The 21,174-nt window shown below is 26.0% G+C and overlaps 2 protein-coding genes across 3 annotated transcripts in view; one reads left to right on the forward strand and one right to left on the reverse strand.

The window, feature by feature from the left end:
* Nucleotides 1-15,426, forward strand: part of LOC117170831 (pre-rRNA-processing protein TSR1 homolog) — a 38,248-nt gene extending 22,822 nt beyond the window's left edge. The window contains exons 8-12 of the mRNA XM_033357878.1: nt 2,515-2,738; nt 6,451-6,714; nt 6,820-6,930; nt 9,391-9,598; nt 14,991-15,426. Coding sequence (XP_033213769.1) covers nt 2,515-2,738; nt 6,451-6,714; nt 6,820-6,930; nt 9,391-9,598; nt 14,991-15,154 — 971 coding nt within the window. The 3' untranslated portion in view covers nt 15,155-15,426. The remainder of the gene's footprint in view (nt 1-2,514; nt 2,739-6,450; nt 6,715-6,819; nt 6,931-9,390; nt 9,599-14,990) is intronic.
* LOC117170814 (E3 ubiquitin-protein ligase Bre1) overlaps nt 15,244-21,174 on the reverse strand; it is a 47,028-nt gene continuing 41,097 nt past the window's right edge. For both annotated transcript variants that reach the window (XM_033357866.1, XM_033357859.1), the window contains exon 14: nt 15,244-15,942. In XM_033357866.1, the coding sequence (XP_033213757.1) occupies nt 15,661-15,942 (282 nt within the window). In that variant the 3' untranslated portion in view covers nt 15,244-15,660. The remainder of the gene's footprint in view (nt 15,943-21,174) is intronic.

Genomic DNA, 21,174 nt, shown 5'->3' on the forward strand with positions numbered 1-21,174 from the left:
ATGATTTTAAAGCTCTCAATGTATTTTACTATATTTTCGAGGATTTCAGAAATTATCATCATAGAATATCACGAGATTTTATAATATTTTAGTGGATTTCAAAGAATTTATTCACGAAAAATGATTTATTTTTTAGAGTTTAAAATATTTGCAGAGGCTTACAATTATTTTTGGAATTCATCTGCACTCTTATTAATATACCCTGAATTCTTTTAAATTCTTTGGAATTTTTTATATTTTTATGGTCACTCAAATTTTTCTAAATTTACGCAATTCTACTCAATTCAATGGATTTAAAAAAAAATTTAACAGTTTTAATTTAATCGATATTGAGGATCAGTTAATGAAATTATTACAGGATTTTTAATATTTTAAAGTATTTTAAATACTTTAGGTTATTTGTAAAAAGTTTTTGTTTCATTCATCTTGAAGTCTTTAAACTCACCTTAAGTTATTAGAGATTTTTTAAAATTCTTTTTAATTTTCTTTAACTCATTTCAAACTTAATTCACTGAATTTTTTCACATTTAAAAATTTGTTCAGCTCATTGGATTGCTTTTTAAATTCAGTTTGATTTTTTATGAATTTCATGGAATTCTTCTCATTTCCCTTAATTCGTTAAAATTGTAAAGAAATTAGTACAGTTTCAAAGCTTTGAAATTATTTTTTAGAATTCACCTTATTCTTAATTCATTTGGATTCTTCTAAACTTACTAAATTATACTTAATGTAGTGGATTTTTCTTGACTTTTTCAAAGTTTATTGTTTTCAATTCATTTTAATTTTTTTCAATTCATCCTAGACTGTTATTAATTTTATCTAATTCTTCTTGTTAACCGTAAATTCCTGGAAACTAATTTCAAGTTTACGGAAATAAATGAAATGTTTTCGATTTATTAAATTGTTTTGATGTCTTATGAATTTATCCTGGATTTGTTACCATTTGGGTACGAAAAAGTACTCTATGTCTCTATGTCCCTATATTTTATTCCATAGGGACTTTAAGGCCTATTTTTTTAAACACTTTACAGTTTTACAAGACAATTATAAAACCTCTATATGTTATAAAAATATGTTCTTGTCGCTGTTTCAGGAATCAATACACTCTCTAAATGCCTTCTACCTCACTAACTTCCCACTCGACTAACCAACTAGCCTTGCAAAAATGCAATAATACAGAAAAATTTAATTTCATAAATATGTATAAAATTGATTTTTAGCCATATTTATTGAATAAAAAAGGTTGATTTTTTCAGAGAATATATTTTTTCATATTTTAAAAATTTGAGGGAAACAATAAAAAATATTTTCTTACAAATCCCACCTTTTTGATCTTGTAAATATTTTTTAAAAGTTTATAATAATAGAAGAAAGGCATCTTATCAGCTTCACGCGGACTAAACCATTTTTAAGGCCGGGAGAATTTTTTCCCTCTAAAAATTTTATTTTTTCTCGTAAACTGTGAAAAATATCGCGAAAGAAAAACAGACATTTTTTATAGAACTTTTTTAGACGTGCCAACTTTTATCTGAACATTTTTTCGTTCCTGTCATTGTTTACAAAAAAAGTATAAAATTCGATTTTAAGAAAAAAGAATTCTCCTTACTAAAGAAGTTATTTATCAAGCATTAAACTAGTATTTGAAGGATCCATCTTCACAACGTTTTAATTCTTAAATTATAGTATAAAAGGAGCATTCGTTTTTGAATCCAACATTAACTTTAAAATCTTAAATGTAAAATGATCTCCAATATTTTAACGGATATTATTAGTAACGCTGAGCAAAATTCCGAAAACACTTTCTTCGAAGAGTGAAACACGATATTTATTGCAGAAGTAAAAACAAATCTGAAAAATTCCCGGTTTTCAAAAAAATTCCTGGCTTTTTCGTGAAGTTCAAAATTCCGGGCTAACACCTGATTTTACCCGTACGAAATGTATATTCGTTTAGCTTTCTATCCTTTAGTGAATACATGGGTTGTTTGAATAATTAATTCATTTTATTAATTCATAATATTAATAAATTAAGATTATTAATAAATTATAAAAGAATAATTGATTTATATTTCGATAAATTAACTTATCTTAGTTTATAATAAAAGGTTATTCTTAGAACAAAAGCTTCACTCTGTAATACTAAAAGCAATTTCTTCAAATAGTATTTAAAAAAATCATGTCTCAATTTAATAAACTAAAATTTAGCAATTTCGTGAATGTCGCCTATTACTTACATTTTTATCACTGTTTCAAATCGATGATAGTTATTAATAAAAATGGTTAATTATGGTTTTTTACTAATAGCATATCTACAAATTGATTTAAAAATATATGCAGTATCTTTTTCTTAACTTCCCATTTAATCTCCCTAATTTCCCGCTCAACATCCTTAAGTGCCCAACTTAAATAATCATAAAAATATATAAAAATACGTTTAACCTAAGAAAAAAATTTTCCAATGAAGGCATTAAAATATCTGGTCTAATGTTTCATCATAAAATTTTTATCCTAACACAGAGGCGAAGTTGGACGCGGAATTCCCGGACGAAGTGGACACGCCACAAGATATGCTTGCAAAGCTTCGTTTCCAGAAATACCGAGGTCTGGAATCCTTCAGGACGACGCCCTGGGATTCAAAAGAAAATTTGCCGATTGATTACGCAAGGATATTTCAGTTCAAAAATTTCGATCGAACTCGAAAGAGGATTTTGAGGGATAGTGAAGATGCTGATGGAGCTCCGGTGAGTCCAGTTGTTTTCCTGTTTTATTTTATGCAGCGGGAATTTTTAAAAAACTAAAGTTGAAGTTAATTTTATTATTATGGTTAAAAGTCGCAACTATTTCGTTGAAAATTAATCTCTTTTGGTTGAGAATTTAAAATATTTTGTTTAACATTAATCTTTTTTGGTTGAATTCAACAATTTTTGGTATACAATTCAAATCTTTTTTGGTTGCAATATCAAATATCACGTTTTTCGTTTATAATTAATTCTCTTTGGTTCAAAAGTCAACTATTTAGTTGGAAGTAGAATTAGTTTGTTAAAACCTAATTTATTTGGTTAATAATTCATAATTTTAGTTGACGAACCTTTTTTTATTCAAAATTTAATTATTTTGTTAAAAACTAATTGTTTTGACTGAAAATTTAACTCGTTCATGTATGGTTCTAAATTTATCTTAAGTTCACAATGCAAATATTTGTTTTAAAGTTTCTGTATTTTATTGGAAATTCGAATTTGTGGAAGAATATTCAAGCTTCTTGTTCACTAATTCCTCTTTTGGGTAGAAAATTCATCTTATTGGTTGCAAATTGATCTTTTTGATTGAAAATTAGCTTATTTTTATTTATAATTAATTTTTTAAATGAAAATAACGTATTTTCAATTTACTTTGATTTTATTGAAAGTTAAAGTTTTTACTGAAAATTTAATTATTCTATTTTTAGTTGAAACTTGATCTTTTATAGGTGAAAATTCTACTGTTTGTTTAAAATCCGGCTCTTGTTAAAAGATTCAAAATTTATTTTGCAAACTGATAATTTAGGTGTTTCATTTTTTTTTAAAAATTTATCTTTTTAGTTAAAAATTTATTAATTTGGATAATAATTAAAAATTTTTACTTGAGAATTTACAATTGAAGTTAAAAATTCACTTTAAATATTACATTCTTTGGGGAAAATTTACCTTTTGTGATAGACATGTAATCATTTATGTCAAAAAAATTTTGTTTTGTAGAAAATTAATTATTCCATTTTTTCTTAAGAATTAATTTCATCACTGTAATTAAAAATGTATTTCTTCGGCTGCAAATTAATTTCTTTTTTGTTGAAAATGAATTTTGTTAACTGAAGATGTAACTTCTATTTTTGCTTGAAAATTTATATTTTTAGTTGAAAATTAATTAATTTTCCTGAAAACTCCTTTTCTTTTGTTAAAAATGTACTTTTCTAACTCTGTCATCACAGAGTGTCACCTATTCACCTTTTTCTCACCTATTTTCAATTTTGTCACCTTTTGTCACCTATTTTAAGAATTTGTCACCTTTTTCTCCTATTTTGGGGTTTCTCATCTTTTGTCACCTTTTTTCAGTTGAAAAAGTACAACATAATCTTAAATTTTTCATTTGAAAAGATGAATATTTTACAAGCCAGATTAATTTTGAAGCAAGGAAGAAGAATTTTGAACTAAAAAATATGACTTTCCTAACAAATGAAGATTTTTACACCAAAAAGATCGATTTTCTATCCAAAAATACAAGTGTTTAATCAATCAGTTGAAATTTTGATAAAAAAAAAAAGATTACTTTTTAAGAAAATAGTTGAATTTAGATTGATTATAAAATAACAGTTTTTTTTTCAAATAAAAATAATTAGCTTTCAATCAAAATGGATCAATTTTTAACCAAAGAAGATGACATTTAAACAAAGCAGTTAAGTTTTCAACCAAATAGTAGAATTTTTAACCAAGAGATGAATTTTTAGATAAAAGGTGATTTTTTTTTAGCAAATAGTTGAATTTTCCACCCAAAAGGCGATTTTTAAAGTAAAAGAGAATTTCCAATCCAAAAAGTATCAATATTCGACAAAAAATATGTCTTTTTAACAAAATATTTGAACTCAGATTAATTCTGAAAAAGAAATATAATACTTTCTTTGTTTTGTTTTTGATCAAAAGAACTAAATTTCGATCGAAATAGATTTTTTGAACCAAGAGGTTAATTTTAAACAAAAAAGGTGACTTTTTAAGAACTTAGTTCAATTTTCAATAAACTAAATAAACTTTCAAACAATTTGTAGAATTTTGAACTGAACACCAAAAATCTAATAGTAAACTTCTTAATAAAAAATATTAACTTTCAAATATAAAAGGTGAATTCTCAATAACTAAAAAAAACATCTTTTCTACCAAAAGATAAATTTTCAACAAAAAAATATGAATTTTCTACAAAAGTATAAATTTTCGACCAAGAACGATGACTTTTTCAAAAAAATCGTTGAATTTCTACAAAAAGTATGTTGTTTAAATAAAAGAGATTATTTATTGAACAATAATACAATAATAGACTTTTCAGATAAAAAGAATTACTTTTCAATCAAAAAAGATGAATGTTCAACCAAAAAATATGAATTTTCAATTTAAAAAAATGAATTTTCTGCCAAACAGTATAATTTTTCGTCCAAAAACTATTACTTTTTAACAAAAGACTTTAGTTTTCAATAAAATAGTTAAATCTTCAACTGAATAGTAGAATTTGTAACCAAAAAGTAGAATTTTGAACCAAAACAATTATTCATTAAAAATTCCACTCCTTGGTTGAAAGTTGAACGAATTTTTTTTAATTTAATTTTTTTTTCGTTGAAGATTCATGATTTTAATTGAAAGTTCGTTCTTTTTTGGCTAAAAAATTTAATTAAAAATTCGTTTTGTTGTAAACAAGATTTTTTAAACTGTCAATTCAAATATTTTATTAAAAAAGTCAACTGATTAATTGTAAATGATCTTTTTTGTTATTTCATGTTCTCGCTTTTCAAAATTAAGTTGTTTTATAGAGAATTAGGCTTTTTGGCTTGAAAATTCTACAAATTGGTATAAAATTAAACTGTTTTGTAACTACTCCATTTTTTTGTTAAAAATTCAACATTTTGGTCAAAAAATGATTTTTTTGTCGTTGAAAATTCGTCTTTTTTAGGTAGAAAATCTTTTTTTTTTGTCAAAATCAAGTCATGTTGAAAATATGTACTACTTTGGTAAAATCTAACTGTTCTTTATTTTTTTTAAAGTTTTGTAGTGGAAATATCAACTATAAAAATTTTTTATTAACATTAAACTTGTTTGTTGAAAATTTAACAATTTGCTCAACATTATTTTTCATTCTTGACTGCAAATTTTTTCTTGGTATAAAATTCAACTTTTTTGTAGAAAATTCGTTTTTATCGTTGTTGTTTTAATTTGAAATTAATTTTCCTTAGTAGAAATTCATCTGCTTAATTTTTTGGTTAAAAATTGAACTTTTATGGTTTAAAACGCAGAGTATTCATCTTTTTATTTGAAAAATCAAGAATTTGGTAACGGATTTAACTATGTTGTAAACAATTAAAGGGGGTTGTAAAAAAGTAGTGTTTACTTTTTTTAAATTGCAAATTAGTTCTCAGTAGATATGTAAATTATCAATTTTCAGGGTGGCCATTTTAAGCAAAGAAAAAAACTTCTGGGCATCTCTCGGTTTACAACCAATTAAAACTTGTTTGTCTTATTTAACATTTGTTTATCGCCTATTTCTCACCTATTTTAGAAAAAAATGTCACCTATTCAACTTTTTTGACGACAATAGATACTGTGATGACTGTAATTCAAAATGCTGATAAATGCTCATTAAATTCTCAAAGCACATAAAGGCCGCTGCTTTGATAGATTTAGTATAACATCAATTTCTGATTATGTTTTTCATCTACAGCCAGGTTGTTACGTTACGATTCATGTGAAGAACGTCAATCTACATCTGTTTCAAGCTCATTGTAATGCAAAAGACCGTCCACTGATCATTTTTGGCTTGCTACCACACGAGCAAAAAATGTCGGTTTCGAACGTTATCTTGAAACGCACAGGGGATAATTTAAAACCGATTAAGTCCAAGGAGCGCTTAGTTTTCCAATGCGGATTCAGAAGGTTCGCGGCTTGTCCGATTTTCAGTCAACACACCAATGGAAACAAGCACAAGGTTCGTTTCTTGATTGGACAATTTAAAAATTTGATTTCGTTAGGTTTACGTGAAAAGTGATTGAAATTATTATTGTAAAATGAAATTTTTATCTTGTCTTTTCAGTATGAAAGATTCTTTCAACCGGAAAGTACAGTTGTGGCGAGTATGTTTGCGCCAATCACTTATTCTCCTTGTCCTGTGTTGTGCTTTGTAGAAAAGGCAGGCGATGAACTTGTAAGTTTCTAAGAATCCGTACTTAAATTACGTAACAGCGTAATTTTGTGTAAATGCGCAGAAACTCTCTTGATGATTATGTTCTTAGTTATACATTTTATTATTTGGTGAAATTTTAACAATTTTGGTTAAAAAGACATCGTTTTTGGTGGGAAATTCAACTTTTTTCGTAGAACATTAATCTTTTGTTTAAATTTCATATTTTATTGCTGATCAGTCAACTCAAATCTTCTTTGTATGAAAACTGTTTTTTCTGAAAATTTATTTTTTTGATTTAAAAGTCCATATTCTTTATTAGAAATTTGCATCCTTCTTAAATAAAAATGCAACTGTTTTTATTTTTTTAAATTGAACTATTCCTAGAAAATTGACTTTTTGTTTAAAATTTGTGTTTTTGTGTTGAAAAGTGAAGTGAAATCTTTTTGGATGAAAATTCAACTCTTTTTTTTTTTAAAGGTTGTCTTCTTGATTTGAAGAGTCACCTGTTTCAATAGAATTTTCATTTTTATTGGACAAAAATGCAACTGTTTGGTTGGAAATTTAACAATCTTGTTAAAAATTGATACTTTTTTGTTAAAAATTCAACTATAGAGCAGAGAAATTAACTCATTCTTTACAAATCTTATTCTGGTGTTGGAAAGTGAACTGGAATCTTCTTTGGATGAAAACTTAACTATTTAAAAAAAAATTAATTTATCTGTTTTAGAATAACTTTCCGCTTTCTTGCATAAAATGCAACTGTTCGGTTGAAAATTCAACAATTTTGTTAAAAAGTCATACTTTTTGGTTGAAGATTCTGCTGTTTTATTAAATATTTAACTATATCTTAGAAAATTTACTTTCTGTTTAAATTTATATTTTTGTGTTAAAAAATGAAAGTAAATCTTTTCTGGATAAGAGTTTAACTTTAAAAAAAGTGTCGTTTTTGATTAAAAAATTTGTTTGTTTTAGTACCAATTTAATCTTTCTTCGATGAACATGCATTTAATTGGTACTATTTTGTTAAAAATTCATATTTTGATCTTGAGAGGTCTACTGACATCTTTCCTGGATGAAAATTCAAATATTTAAAAAAAATGTATAAAAATGCAACTATTTGGTAGAGAATTCAACAAGTTTGGTAGAAAGTCATCCTTTTTGGTTAAAATCCGTCTTTTTGAATTGAAAATTCAATTTTTTACGTAGAAACTTATCTCTAGTTTAGCAATTCACGTTTTGAAAGTGAAAAATCAAACTTTTAACAGAAAATTCAACTACTTTTTTTTATGATAAAAAGAGATATTTCGGGTCCCACTCGTGTCCAAAACTACGAATATTCCCGACGCGACGTTTCGTGAAAATTGCACTAACTTTTTTATTTGATCTTTTTGTTTTCAAAATTTCATTTTTTAATGAAAAGGCAACTTTTTGTTAAGAATGAGTCTTCTTTGCTTGAATATTCAACTATTTTGTTCGAAAAGTTTTATTGAATTATATTTCTAGTTAAAAATTCATCTCTTTGGTTGAAATTAATTTTTTGAAAATTAATCTTTTTTAATTGAAAATTGAACTACTTGGGTAAAAGTTAAACTTCTGCGTTGAAAAAAAATATTTTGTATTAAAAGTTTATGTTTTTCATTGGAAAATTAACTGTTTAGTGGAAAAATTTTGTTTTTGCTTAAAATTAATTTTCTAACGGAAAATGTAACTTTTCCATAATATAATAATTTTCTTGGATTGTAATTTCATTTTTGTTGGGTAAAAATGCATCAGTTTCGTGGAAAGTTAATTTTTTGCAGAAGTCATATTTTTTGTTTGAAAATTCAATTTTTGTACAGAAAATTCGTCTTGTGGCTTAAAGTTTCAACAATTTAGGTAAACGTTTATTTCTTTGAGTGAAAAATCTCTATTTGTTGAAAACTCGTCTTTTTGGTTTTATAAATCTTTTTTTGTTTGTATAAATTTCATTTTTTTATTAAATTTATCTTGAATTTATCTCTTTACGTTGAAAATTCACTTTTTATCTTAAAAATTTAAATATTTTGTTGAACATTCAATTATTTTGTTAAAAAGCTATCCTTTATAGTAGAAGACATTTTTTGCTAAAAAAAATTAATAAATTTAATAATTTTAAATTTGAATCTGAAATACTGTCTTATTTCGTTTATAAAATATTCTATGTGAAAAGTATTACAAGATTAAATTGCTGATATTTTTAATATTAATGGTCAAGGAAAATGAAAAATTAGTTAATAAAAATCAGGGAATTTTTAAAATGAAGTTCTCGTAGCAAATTATATCTAGATTCTAAAAACTACGTACAGTAAGAGTGAGGGGGGGGGGGGGGGGGATATTTTGTTGCAGTTTGTTACAGGGGCTATAATTCGGGCCTATAATCCGTTACGTAATTTCAGTATGGCCTCCAATCTAGAATTACTTTTCTTTAAATCGAGTACATTTAAAAATAGTTTTTAATTTTAGGAACTAATTGCAACTGGAAGCATTTTATCTGCAAATCCAGATAGACTTGTGATAAAAAGAGTCGTATTGAGTGGACATCCATTTAAAGTTCACAAACATTCGGCAGTAATTCGTTTCATGTTCTTCAACCGCGAAGACATAAGCTGGTTCAAACCTGTCCAGCTAACTACGAAATATGGACGGAGGGGGCACATCAAAGAACCGCTAGGTAAGTAAATAAAAAATTGTGATCTTATTAATCATACGTTTTCCACCATTTTTTGAAGCTATAGCTAAAAGTCTGACAAAAATGAATATGTAAAAATAATTAGATGAATTCAAAATATTACTATAAATATTTTTACAAAATTGAAACAACTATACAGCGATCAGAAAATATCGTCTGGGTATATTACACCCAGTGCAGGCTGAGAAGGTTAGAAAATTCTCAATTTTTTCGCAATAACATAAATACAGGATTTCTAAAAAGTCGGGAAAATGTGGAAGAGGTAGAGCAATCCCTCTAGTATCTCTGAACCATTAAAAATAAATACTCTAAACAAAAATTTGAAGCTAAAACATTTTAAAGCATGTTGAAAATGTCAAAGCTGGAGACATAGGTTCTTATCCAATATAAAATTGGGACACTTACAAAATATATAGTACTTTTTAAATAAGTATCAGAAACACTTTTTAGTTGAAATGTGCAAAGTGAAATACCTAATTAAAAAGTGGAATATTTCAAATTCATCAGCTGCAATGTTAAATCAGGGTGTCTAGCGACCTTGAAAACCTTGAAAACCTGGAACTCTCCTTGATTTTTTCACGAAAACCTTGAATTTAAATTCTTTTTTTTTCTTTTAAAACAGTAATTTTATCGAAATACGAAAACTAATTTAAATCTTTTAGCCTATTATGAAAGAAACATCTCGTTTAGAAAAAATCTTGCTGCTGAAAAATTTTGTATTCGTCAAGATATAATTTATCTTTTTTTTTATTACAAAATAAATAAAAATATTTCAGGGCACTTTTTGTTGAGGTAACTTAGAAATTATAAAAATTATTAGTTAATAATTTTGATGTTAATTCAGTTTCAGAATTATATTAAGCCATGTCCATATCACGGATTTTTCGAAGGGTTGATTTTAAAAAGCCGCGCACGCCAGATTTCAATCAAGATTTCACAGCAATTTAACAAACATTTTAAAACTTTAATGATTTAAAGGATTTCAAAGATTTGAAAAAGGTGATATGAAACAACATTTCTAAGATTTCAAAACATTTAAAAGATTTTTAAAAATTTCAAAATTTTGTAGGAGATATCAAAAGATTTCACTATGATTTGTAATAATTTAGATAATTTCAACGAATTCTCAAAGATTTCGAACATTTCACAAAGATTTTTTAACTTTTAACACATTTTAAAGATTTTAAATAACTTCAAAATTTTTTATGAGATGTCAAAAGATTTCACAAAAGTTTCAAAGATTTCATAAAATATTCATAAATATTTCAAAACAATCCGAAAATTTCAACAAGGATGCAAAACACCAGATTTCAAGGATTTCAAACCATTTCAAAGATTTTAAACGGTTTAAAAATGTTTGACAAGATTTCAAACGATTACAAAAGATTTCCGAAAGATTTCTCAAATATTTAAAAGAATTCTTAATGATTTCAAAACATTTAAAAGATTTTTAATGATTTCAAAAGTTTTCAACAAATTTGAGAAGATTTTAATAATTTCAAACGAACAGAAAAGATTTCACGAACAAAGATTAAAGAAACATTTCCAAAATATTCTAAAGATTTAAAAACATTTCAAATAATTTAAACGATATAAAAATTTGTTATAAGATTTCAAAAAATTTCACAAATATTTCAAATATTCCAGTGATTTCAAATGAATACAAAAGGCTTAGAGAAAACTTCACCATTTCTGTTAAGAATTCATTAGGATTTTAAAAGATTTTAAGAATTTCAAAACATTTCAAAGATTTTAAGTGATTTCAAAAGGTCTCAACACATTTGAGAAGATTTCAAAAGACTTCAAAGCTTCTAAACAAACAAAAGATTTCGCAAACAAAGATTAAAGAAAGAGTTCACACAAATTTCAAGAATTTTAAAGATTTTACAAAAGCTTTGAAAAACGCCAAAAGATTTCGCAAAGATTTCACGGAAATTTTAAGCTTTCACTAAGATTTTTAATACTACACAAATATTTTAATGATTTCAAAGACATTACAAAGATTTACAAATATTCCTAAAGATTTCATAAAGACGACTTATGTTCGCAAAAAATTAAGAATTTGTTTATTAACGATTCGGCTTTCTTTAAAAAACGTTGGCCAATAAAAAATGAAATGGCTCATTTTTTACATGTATGACAAACGTATATTTCATTATTTGATGTAAAAAAGGGGACCTGGAAAATTTAGATTTCTTGATCAGGAAAACCTGGAAAAGACCATGAACTTTGTTCCTAAGAATCGCTAGACACCCTGTAAATGTTCTAACTTGAGCAATGTTTAATTTGAGTTCAAGAGTAGAGCTGAGTGAAAATGTTAAAATAAATTAAATTGTTTGAGGGGAAAAATCGTGTAGGTTGCCATTCAACAAAGTGAAAAAAATGGTATATCAGTCAAATTTAACTATTTCAAATTAAAAATATTTCCTATTGGTTAAGAAATTATGATGAATTTGTTATATTTACAGCTTTTAATAGTGAATAATAATAACAAATTACGAAATTTAAAAGTAAAATTTTTGCTGAATAAAAATTTGTATGAAAATTTGTAAAAACATGTTTTTTTTATTGATTTGTAGGTATATTTTAAAAAAAGTTGAATATGTCGAACCTGAAATTTATTTAGTTTGAATCGAAGAAACATTTCATCATTTTGCTTTTTCGGAAAAAAAACTTTGGTCGTGATTTAAGGTTTATGGGATTTCATTTTTTTCTTGCGATTTTGGAACGTTATAACACCACGAAAAAAATGCTTCCCAATAATAAAAATAATATCATGTTTCTTTGCTTCAAGCTGAAGAAAGTTCAGGTTCGAATTAATTCAAAAAACGTTTTTATTTGCATATTTAAAAAATTCTGAATAAGGAAATTTTTGTTGTTGAATTTAAGAAATTGTTAATGGCAAATTTCAAAAAGAGAACACGATATTAACCTATTTCAATTTTTTCTTTACTCGTTTTGGATGTCGGTCCATAAATTGCTATCCCTCAGCTTAAACGATTTAATTAATTTTAGTAATTTTACTTCGCTCTACTAAAAAGTGTAGTTTTAAATTTACATTGCCTAATGTTTACAAGTTCGCAAAAATGTTCTCCTGAAGATTACGGTTTTAGTTATAAATTTTATTATGTTTGGACATTTTCTTCAAAAGACATCCTTTTTTTCGTATATTGTTGCTGATAAGTCAACTGAAATCGTTTTTGGATGAAAACTATTTTTTTCTTTCAGAACATTTGTTTTTCATTTAAAATTTCATCTTTTTCATTATAAATATTGCATTTTTCTTGATAAAAAGCAACTGTTTTGTTGAAAATTAAATTATTTCCTAGAAAACTGACTTTTTGTTTTCAATTTTTATTTCTATGTTGAAAAGTAGTTGAAATATTTTTTTATGAAAGTTCAACTCTTTTTTGAATTTTTGTTTTATTTTTTAATTTAAAAATGTACTCGTTTTAGTAAAAATTTCATTATATTTTTTGGTTAAAAATCTGACTATTTAGCAGAAAATGAACTTATTGTTTACATCTCTTATTTTGGCTTTGGAAAGTAAACTGGAATTTTCTTTGGATAGAAATTTAACCATTTTTTAATAACTCCTTAGTTCCAGAAGATATTTCATCTTGCTTGAATAAAAATGCAACTGTTCGCTTGAAAATTCAACCTCTTTTATGAAAGTTTGTCTTTTTGAATTTCAAACTTACCTGCTTTAGCAGAAATTAAGTGTTTCTTGTATAAAAATGCAACTATTTTGTTGAAGTCATACTTTTCTGTTGAAAATTCTGCTGTTTTGCTGAAAATTTAACTATTACGTAGAAAATTTACTTTCTGTTTTAATTCAATATTTTGGTGTTGAAAAACGAATTTTAATCTTTTCTCTATGAAAATTCAACTTTATTTATTTAAAATTTGCTTTTTTTATAATTAAAACTTCATTTGTTTTAACTGAAAATTAGATTATTTTGGATTAAAATGCAACTGTATAACAAAAATCAACTAAAATCTTAACTGGCTGAAAGTTCAAGTGTAAAAAAGAATGCTGTCATTTTTTATTAAAAATTCATTTGCTTTAATAAAAATGTCATCTTTCTTCTTTTAACATTTTTTTTTCGTAGAAACTTACGCCTCGTTTAAAAATTCACATTTTCATCGTGAAAAGTCAATTGAAATCTTTTTCAACAGAAAATTCAACTGTTTTTTTGAAAATTGATCTTTGTGATTCAAAAATTCATCTTTTTTAATAAAAATATCTTTTTCTTTAATGAAAATGTAACTTTTTTGTTAACAATTCTTCTACTTTGCTAGAATATTCAACTTTTTTAAAAAGATATGGTTGAATCACTTTTTTAAGAATTCATTTTTGTCTTGAAAAATTATATTTTTAGTTGAAAAATCATCTCTGAAGTTGATAATTTAAATGTTTTGAGTCGAAAAGCCTCTTTTTTTGATTAAAAATTAATTTTTTAACCAAATGTCCCGTTTCAATATTTTAAGATTGATTTTTTTGTTAGTTGAAAATTCTCCTTTTATTTAGTAAAAAAAAAATAATTGTGTAAGTTTAAAATTTCATGTCCCTCAGATAAAATGCATCAGTTACGTAAAAAATTAACTTCTTGCTTAAAAATCATATTTTTGTTTAAAATGTTCGTGTTAAAATTCTTTTTTTCACAAATTTCATCTGTTTTGATTGAAGTAGAAACTATGGCACTTTTTTGTTGGGTATTAATCTTTTCAGGTTGAACATTCAACTATTATGTTCGAAATTGAATTATTTTGTTGAAAATTAAAATATTTTGTTAAAAAGTCATCTATTATAATAAAAAAACATTTTTTTTAAATACATCTGAAATACTGTTTTATTACGTTCATAAAAAATTATATGTTGAAAATATTACAAGATTAAAATACTGGTATTTGAATATTATAATGATCAAGGGAAATAAAAGTTAAGTCAAGAAAAAATCAGGGCATTTTGAAAATGAAGTTCTCAGACACCCTGCCTAATTCTACTAGCAATAACTAGCAAAATATTTCTGGAAACTAAAAATTACATATAGTGGGGGGGGGGGGGGGGCAATATTTTTTACGGTTTATTACATTAGATGGAAACAAATGTAAACTAAAAGGTTATTTTTGTAATGCATAAGCATTTGAAACGCTGTTTGGCAACTAACCTATTATGAAAATATTATTTTTCCACTTTTTATTTTTTTTATTTTTGCTTCTGGCCTCTTGACTAAATCAGACAATCATATCAATAATGAAAATATTGAGGTTGTGCAAAAAATGACGATACATTCAGATTATACCCATCTTTTTATAATTATAAAATGCTTCGAGTAACTACTATAAATATTGAAAAATGTATGGTCAACAGGAACCCACGGCCACATGAAGTGTCAATTCGACGGCCAGCTCAAGTCACAGGACACTGTTTTGATGAAGCTCTACAAGCGAGTCTTTCCCAAATGGACTTACGAGACCTTTTTATTGACGGGCTCATCGCCCTCCAGTGGCGCCGTCGATCAGGAGATGGAGTGAACTTCATTGAAGATTAAATTTTAAAACACAAAAAGCTCGGCTTGGTGAAAAATGGAATGATTTTTTATTTCCAGCAAAAGAAAAAATCCTATAAATTAAAGTATTAAGTTTATTTCTTCTATAACTTCATATACGCGCTGCCGAGCGTCTTTGTTCCTTTTTGTTTTCCGACGCATCGGAACGATTTCTTTTCTTTCCTTTTTTTTTGTTTTTGTTTTTACACAGAGTTCGCGTCTTAGAAAATAAAGTACAATAAATAAATCTACTGCGCATTCCCTCGCATCATTAAATTACTACTGCGAATATACAAATCCATATATTACAAACTAGCTTAATCGACACGATTAGGTTAGCAATGGTCCAGAATGAAGAAGGAACGCGGACGAAAGTAAAATAATAGAAAAATTGACGGACTTGGAATTTTCGCGGGATATGGACTTATGTACAAAGGTTGGGGATCTGAACAAAATGCAATTTTAGAATGTTTAAACTCGACGTCGCCTCCCTCAAGTGGAGAGATATAGTCTATGATAGTCATTCGCCCCGAAGGCACAATTACACTTGGGACATTTTCGCTGTCGCGTTTCATATCGCGTTCGCAAACAGTCCCAGCAGAAAACGTGAAAGCACTTGGTGAGAACGGCATCTTTTCGCTTGACTTTACAGGAAGGACAAGTCAGGGTCTCCTTGTATTCTCGTAACTCCTCGGCCATTACCTCATCTAGAGTCTCGGCCAGTTCAATTTTCTTCATTCGCTCGACCTTGCGCCGAAGTTGCGCTATTTCCTCCTGAACAATAAAAAAAAAGTAAATTAAGTTTAGAATATCAGGCTGGCCATTTTAATTGAAGAAAAAAATTCCCGGTTCGCAAACATTTTTCACGGTCAATGATGTTTAAAAAAATCAATGACTAAATCTCAAAATTGTTCCATTCGAAGTACTAAAAACTGAACTGCAAATGAAAGCGCTCAAAGTGAAATTCAATAATTTACACGAATAAAATGAAAACTACTAACAATTTTTAACTTGATTTTCAACTCTCTTATCAATTTTTTAGAATTCAAAGATTCAGATTCAGTTCTAAAAATTGAAATCCACGTTATCATTTTCAATAATCTAAATAGAACAGGGTCAATGAAATTAAAAAAATGGAACACTCAGGCTACAAAATTTTCCACTTGTGGTAATAAAAACTGAACTTTAAATGAAAGCACTCAAAGTGGAACTGTTAAATTTTGAACTTTTAAAATTGAAATTTAAAAGTTTTTAATTAAAAAATTTTGTATTCAAATGCTCAATAATTTACGCATACATTAGAGCATTTTCAATGCTCTAAATTTAAAAATCAACCAATGAACTTTAAAATTTTCAAAATTATATAATTTTAAGTTATAAACATCATATATTGAACAATTGAAAAATTTTAACTGAACACTTCTTAAATTAGAAATTCAATTATTTTCTTTTTAAATAGTTTAAACATCCTTGGAAAGCTTCAAAATTTTATTCAAAATCTTGAGAAATCTAGAAGTTCTTTTAAATTGCTTTTAAATTTAAAATTATTTTGCAATTTTTTTCAAAACTTCTAAATATCTGCCAAAATTAATGGAATTTTTTCTACAATTTTCAGAAAATTCAAATATTTCTAAATATTCAATCATTAATCTTTTTTTAAATTAAAAATATTAATTATTGAATGGGTCAAAATTTAATATTTCAGACGAAAACAATATTTTAAATTTAATAAAACCCTTTAATTAAAAATATATTATTATGAAGTAATTTTCAAGTTGAAAATAGTTTATAAACTTTCAGTCACACGCTCACATTTGTTTAATGATTAAGACTTTCAAATTGAAACCGTTTTAGTTTTAACGTTAAAATCTGAAAATTCTTAAATTTTGAACTGGTTTAAAATCGTTTTGTCAAATCCTTTTTTTTCACTTTTTATCACTTAAAGTACAGATTAATTAAATTGTTTTTATTTATTTATTAAATAAAAATGTTTTTATCCAAATTTTTCAAAATCAAATGCCTTTATTTTTTTTTGTTCAAGTCTTTAAGAAAATATTTTTAAATTCTTTAAATTAAAAATGTAAGCTTAGAAATACAAATTTTTAAAGTAAAAAAATTTTGAATTACGCATTGTAAACTAAATAATAGCATAATTAAAAAACACAACAATTCCAATAATTATTTTAAAACGGTTAAAATCAAACGTGGATAGATTTTTCTTCTACAATGTTGTAAAATTCCCGGTCAAAAAAAATTCACTGTCATTTCCCGGTTTTTCCCGGTCTCAACAAATTCCCTGTCATTTCGCGGTCCAGCGGCCCACTCTCTAGAAGAATCAATAAATGAGTTGAAAAATGCTCAAAATTGTACTATTTGAAGCAATTTTAAATTACAATTCCAGTTTCGAATTGGTTAAAAATTGAAAATTCCCTATTCAAATCCAGAATTTTAATTCTTTAAGAAATTCTTCATTTCCACTGAGAAATATAATTATTTTGAAAAAATTCCTTTTCAAATCCGAAATTTTAACACTTTTCGTAAATTCTCCGCTTCAACTAAGAATTCGAATTTTTCCGCCAAATTCCCTGTTCCAATTCATAATTTTTATTTTGTTTCGAAAATATTCCGTTTCAACTAAGAATTAGAATTCATTTTTTTTTTAAATTCCCTGTTCTAGTTCGGAATTTATTTAAATTAAAAAATTCCCATCTCCAAGACAAATTATAATTCTTTTGGATAAATATCAGTTTCAACTTAGAATTGTTTAAAATTTGAAAATTCCCTGCTTCAACTCAGAATTCTCAGAATTACAATTTTTTTGGAAAAACTTTCTGTTCCAATTCAGACTTTTGTTCCTTTTCGAAAAAGTTTTGAGAATTATTCTTATTCTGGATAAACTCCAGTTCTTACTATAAATGTGTATGAAATTTAAAGTTCCCCGTTCAAATAAAAAGTTATTTTCATTTTAAATAGTTTAAAAATCCTTAAAATGCTTCGAAATTTTATTTTAAAATCTTGAAGCATCTACATGCTGTTTTACATTTTTTCAAATTAATTTTTCTTTTTTAATTCTGCCAAATTAAAGAATTTTTCTAAAAATCTTCCATTCGTTTTTGTAAATTTGTTAAATCGTTATAAATCTTTTTAAATATTCTGTCAAAATTAGTTTATTAAAATAAAAAATCATTTTCAATTTTCCTAGACAATTTTTTTATTCGTTGAATGGTACGAATAGTAGGATTTTGCCTGTATACGTAGACACTTCGTTTAAATTATTTGAAATCATTAAAATTTTTAATTGATTAAAATTTTTTTTAATCTTCTGAATATCCCTTTAACTTACTCGAAGTTTTCAAAATTTAATTTATAATTAGTGATTTTGCATGAACAGTCAGATATTTATAAATATTAAGTAACTGCTCTTCTTCTTAATAGAAAAATACTTCAAATTGTATGGTTTAAAAATGGAATATTTTAGAGTGAAATTATATTTGAAGTTTGATAAAACCCTTTAATTATAAATATATTTTTCGGAAGTTATTTTGAAATTAAAAATATTTTATCAATTATAATTCAATTCAATTATTAAATTATTTATATTCACAGTGTTGGTTAACTAAAAATTTTTGTATGAAAAATCTTTGATTTTAAGCGCTTCTAATTTTTAATTTTTCAAATCTATAAAACTGCATTTTAAAATTCTTATGTTGAAATGTAGGTTTAAAAATTAAAAATCTAACATGGAAAGTTTTTAAAGTGAAAGGTTTTCAAATTACGCATTTTTTAACGGAACGATATTATTGAAAAAGAATAAAATTAAACTAATTGTTTAAAAACAGTGAAAATCCAAGTTGGAAGTTTTTTAAAGTAAAAATTTGTAAAATTCCTGGTCAAAAAATAAATTCAGTCATTTCCTGGTTCCATAAAATTTCCGGTTTCCCGGACCAGCGGCCATTCTGGAATATATATTAAAATAATTTCGGATACACGGAAGAATCAAATCTAATGTGAACCCCTCCAGAACGAAGATTCACAAGGTGGTCGCTGGACAGGGAAATGGCCGGAATCTTCTTTTTCAATCATGATGAAGTTGGCTTCATGCGTAAAGGTAGCTTTATATTACTGTATTGTTCTTGACAAAAAAATCTTTTATAGTAAAAAAAAACTCAACAAATGTAGAAAAATAGTCTTCTTTTGATAAAAAGAAGTTTGTCTGTTTTAACTTATCAACATTAAAGTCTATTTTGGTTAAAATATCAACTACTACATTTTTTATTCAGAATTCATCTTTTTTGGAATACAAATTTTATTACCTGGTTTAAAGTTAAACCCTTTTGTTAAAAAATATTATTATTGTTTTGAAGGTTCATTTTAGTTGAAAATGCATTTTTTTGGTTAAGAATTGAGCTGTTTTGTTGGAAATTTGTTTTTTCTTTGGATCAACATTTTTGTTTGCTGAGAATTTAATTATTATTACAGTTAAAACTTTAACTATTTTGTAAGAAATTTTTTTTTCTTCAATTATTTTTTTAAAACTGAACATGTAATTATTCCAGTTCAATATCCAAAAAGACGAATTTTTAAACACAGAGGATGACTTTTTAACAGAATTGTTGATTTCTCTAACAAATAGTTGCATTTTTAGCAAAAAATATGAAATTTATCTTAAAGCAGAGGAATTTTTTATTATAAAAAATTTTGAGTTTTCATCCAAAAAAGTTGCCAGTTAAAGCAGTAACATGAAAAATGGAATTTTTGTAAGAAAAAAAGTTTCCACGAAAACAATTGAATTTTCAATCCAAAAAGACGAATTTCTTTAACCAAAAAGGAGGAATTTTTAACAAAATAGTTCAATTCTCTACCAAATAGTTACATTTTTATCCAAACAAGATCAATTTTGTACTAAAACAGATGAATTTGTAATAAAAAATAATTTTTTTAAGTGGCTGGTAAACTTTAAAATAAACAAAAGACAACCTTTCAAAAAAAGAGTTGAATTTTCAACCGAAAAGTTAACGAAAAAATGCAATATTCTATTAATTAAAATAAATTCTGAGATTCTCATAAATTTTCAGAGAATTTATGTCTCGGTTATATTCTCGTTCTCGTTACCGTTCTTAAAGTAATATAACCGGCTCAGAACTCTACCTTTGGTACACTGAACAAAGGAAAATGAACAAAGCTATAGCATTTTTAAAATAAAAACACGAAAAATGAACATTTTAAGTCAAACAACGTAAGATATGAAAAAAGGCAAGAGAACAAAAACTTGACTTTTAGAAAGCCCCACAAAAGATTATTGTAGCAACTTTTGGATTTTTCGTAAAAAATCGAAAATTCAAATTTGTATCGTGAAAAAAAATAATGAACCATCCAAAAACTCCATTTTGCCGTCAAACTATCCAATATACGAAAAAAAGATTGATTGACCAAAATTATGCACCCAAAAGAGATCTGCAAATTGATTATTGATCGCATTTTTATAGGACACGTAGTTTTTGTTTTATTCATAAAAAAAACATTAGAATTAAAAAAATTAAATTCTTATACGACACAAGGTAAGAAAAAAATTGATAGACCAAAGTTGTCCAGCCAAAACATATTGTCAAATTTGTTAAGAACAATTTTTAGATAGGATGTGTAGATTTTTTTTGTTTGTAAACAATAAAATAAACAAATTAATTAAATTTTTGGAAAAACGACACGGAAAACGAAAAAAAAAGGATACCATACATTCGATATAAAAGTGTCTAATATAATGTGATGACACGTGATGAGAATGTGCTCGTTAAAGCCAAAGGAGCTTTAACAAAAGAGAATTCACAATCACCAAATTACAGTTGCCGATGCTTTGACAAACAGGCACGCGCCGTAGGCGCGTTCGAGCGTTTCCTCATATGTTGACATACAGTCTGTCAAGTTAAAGCGTGGGTGGCTTTACTCGCAGACGGTAAGGTGTATCGACATGATTTTGGTGTCAAAATATTAAGAAGAGCTCCCTCTTTC

This window comes from Belonocnema kinseyi, chromosome 1, assembly GCF_010883055.1.
Source record: "Belonocnema kinseyi isolate 2016_QV_RU_SX_M_011 chromosome 1, B_treatae_v1, whole genome shotgun sequence".
NCBI lineage: Eukaryota > Metazoa > Arthropoda > Insecta > Hymenoptera > Cynipidae > Belonocnema > Belonocnema kinseyi.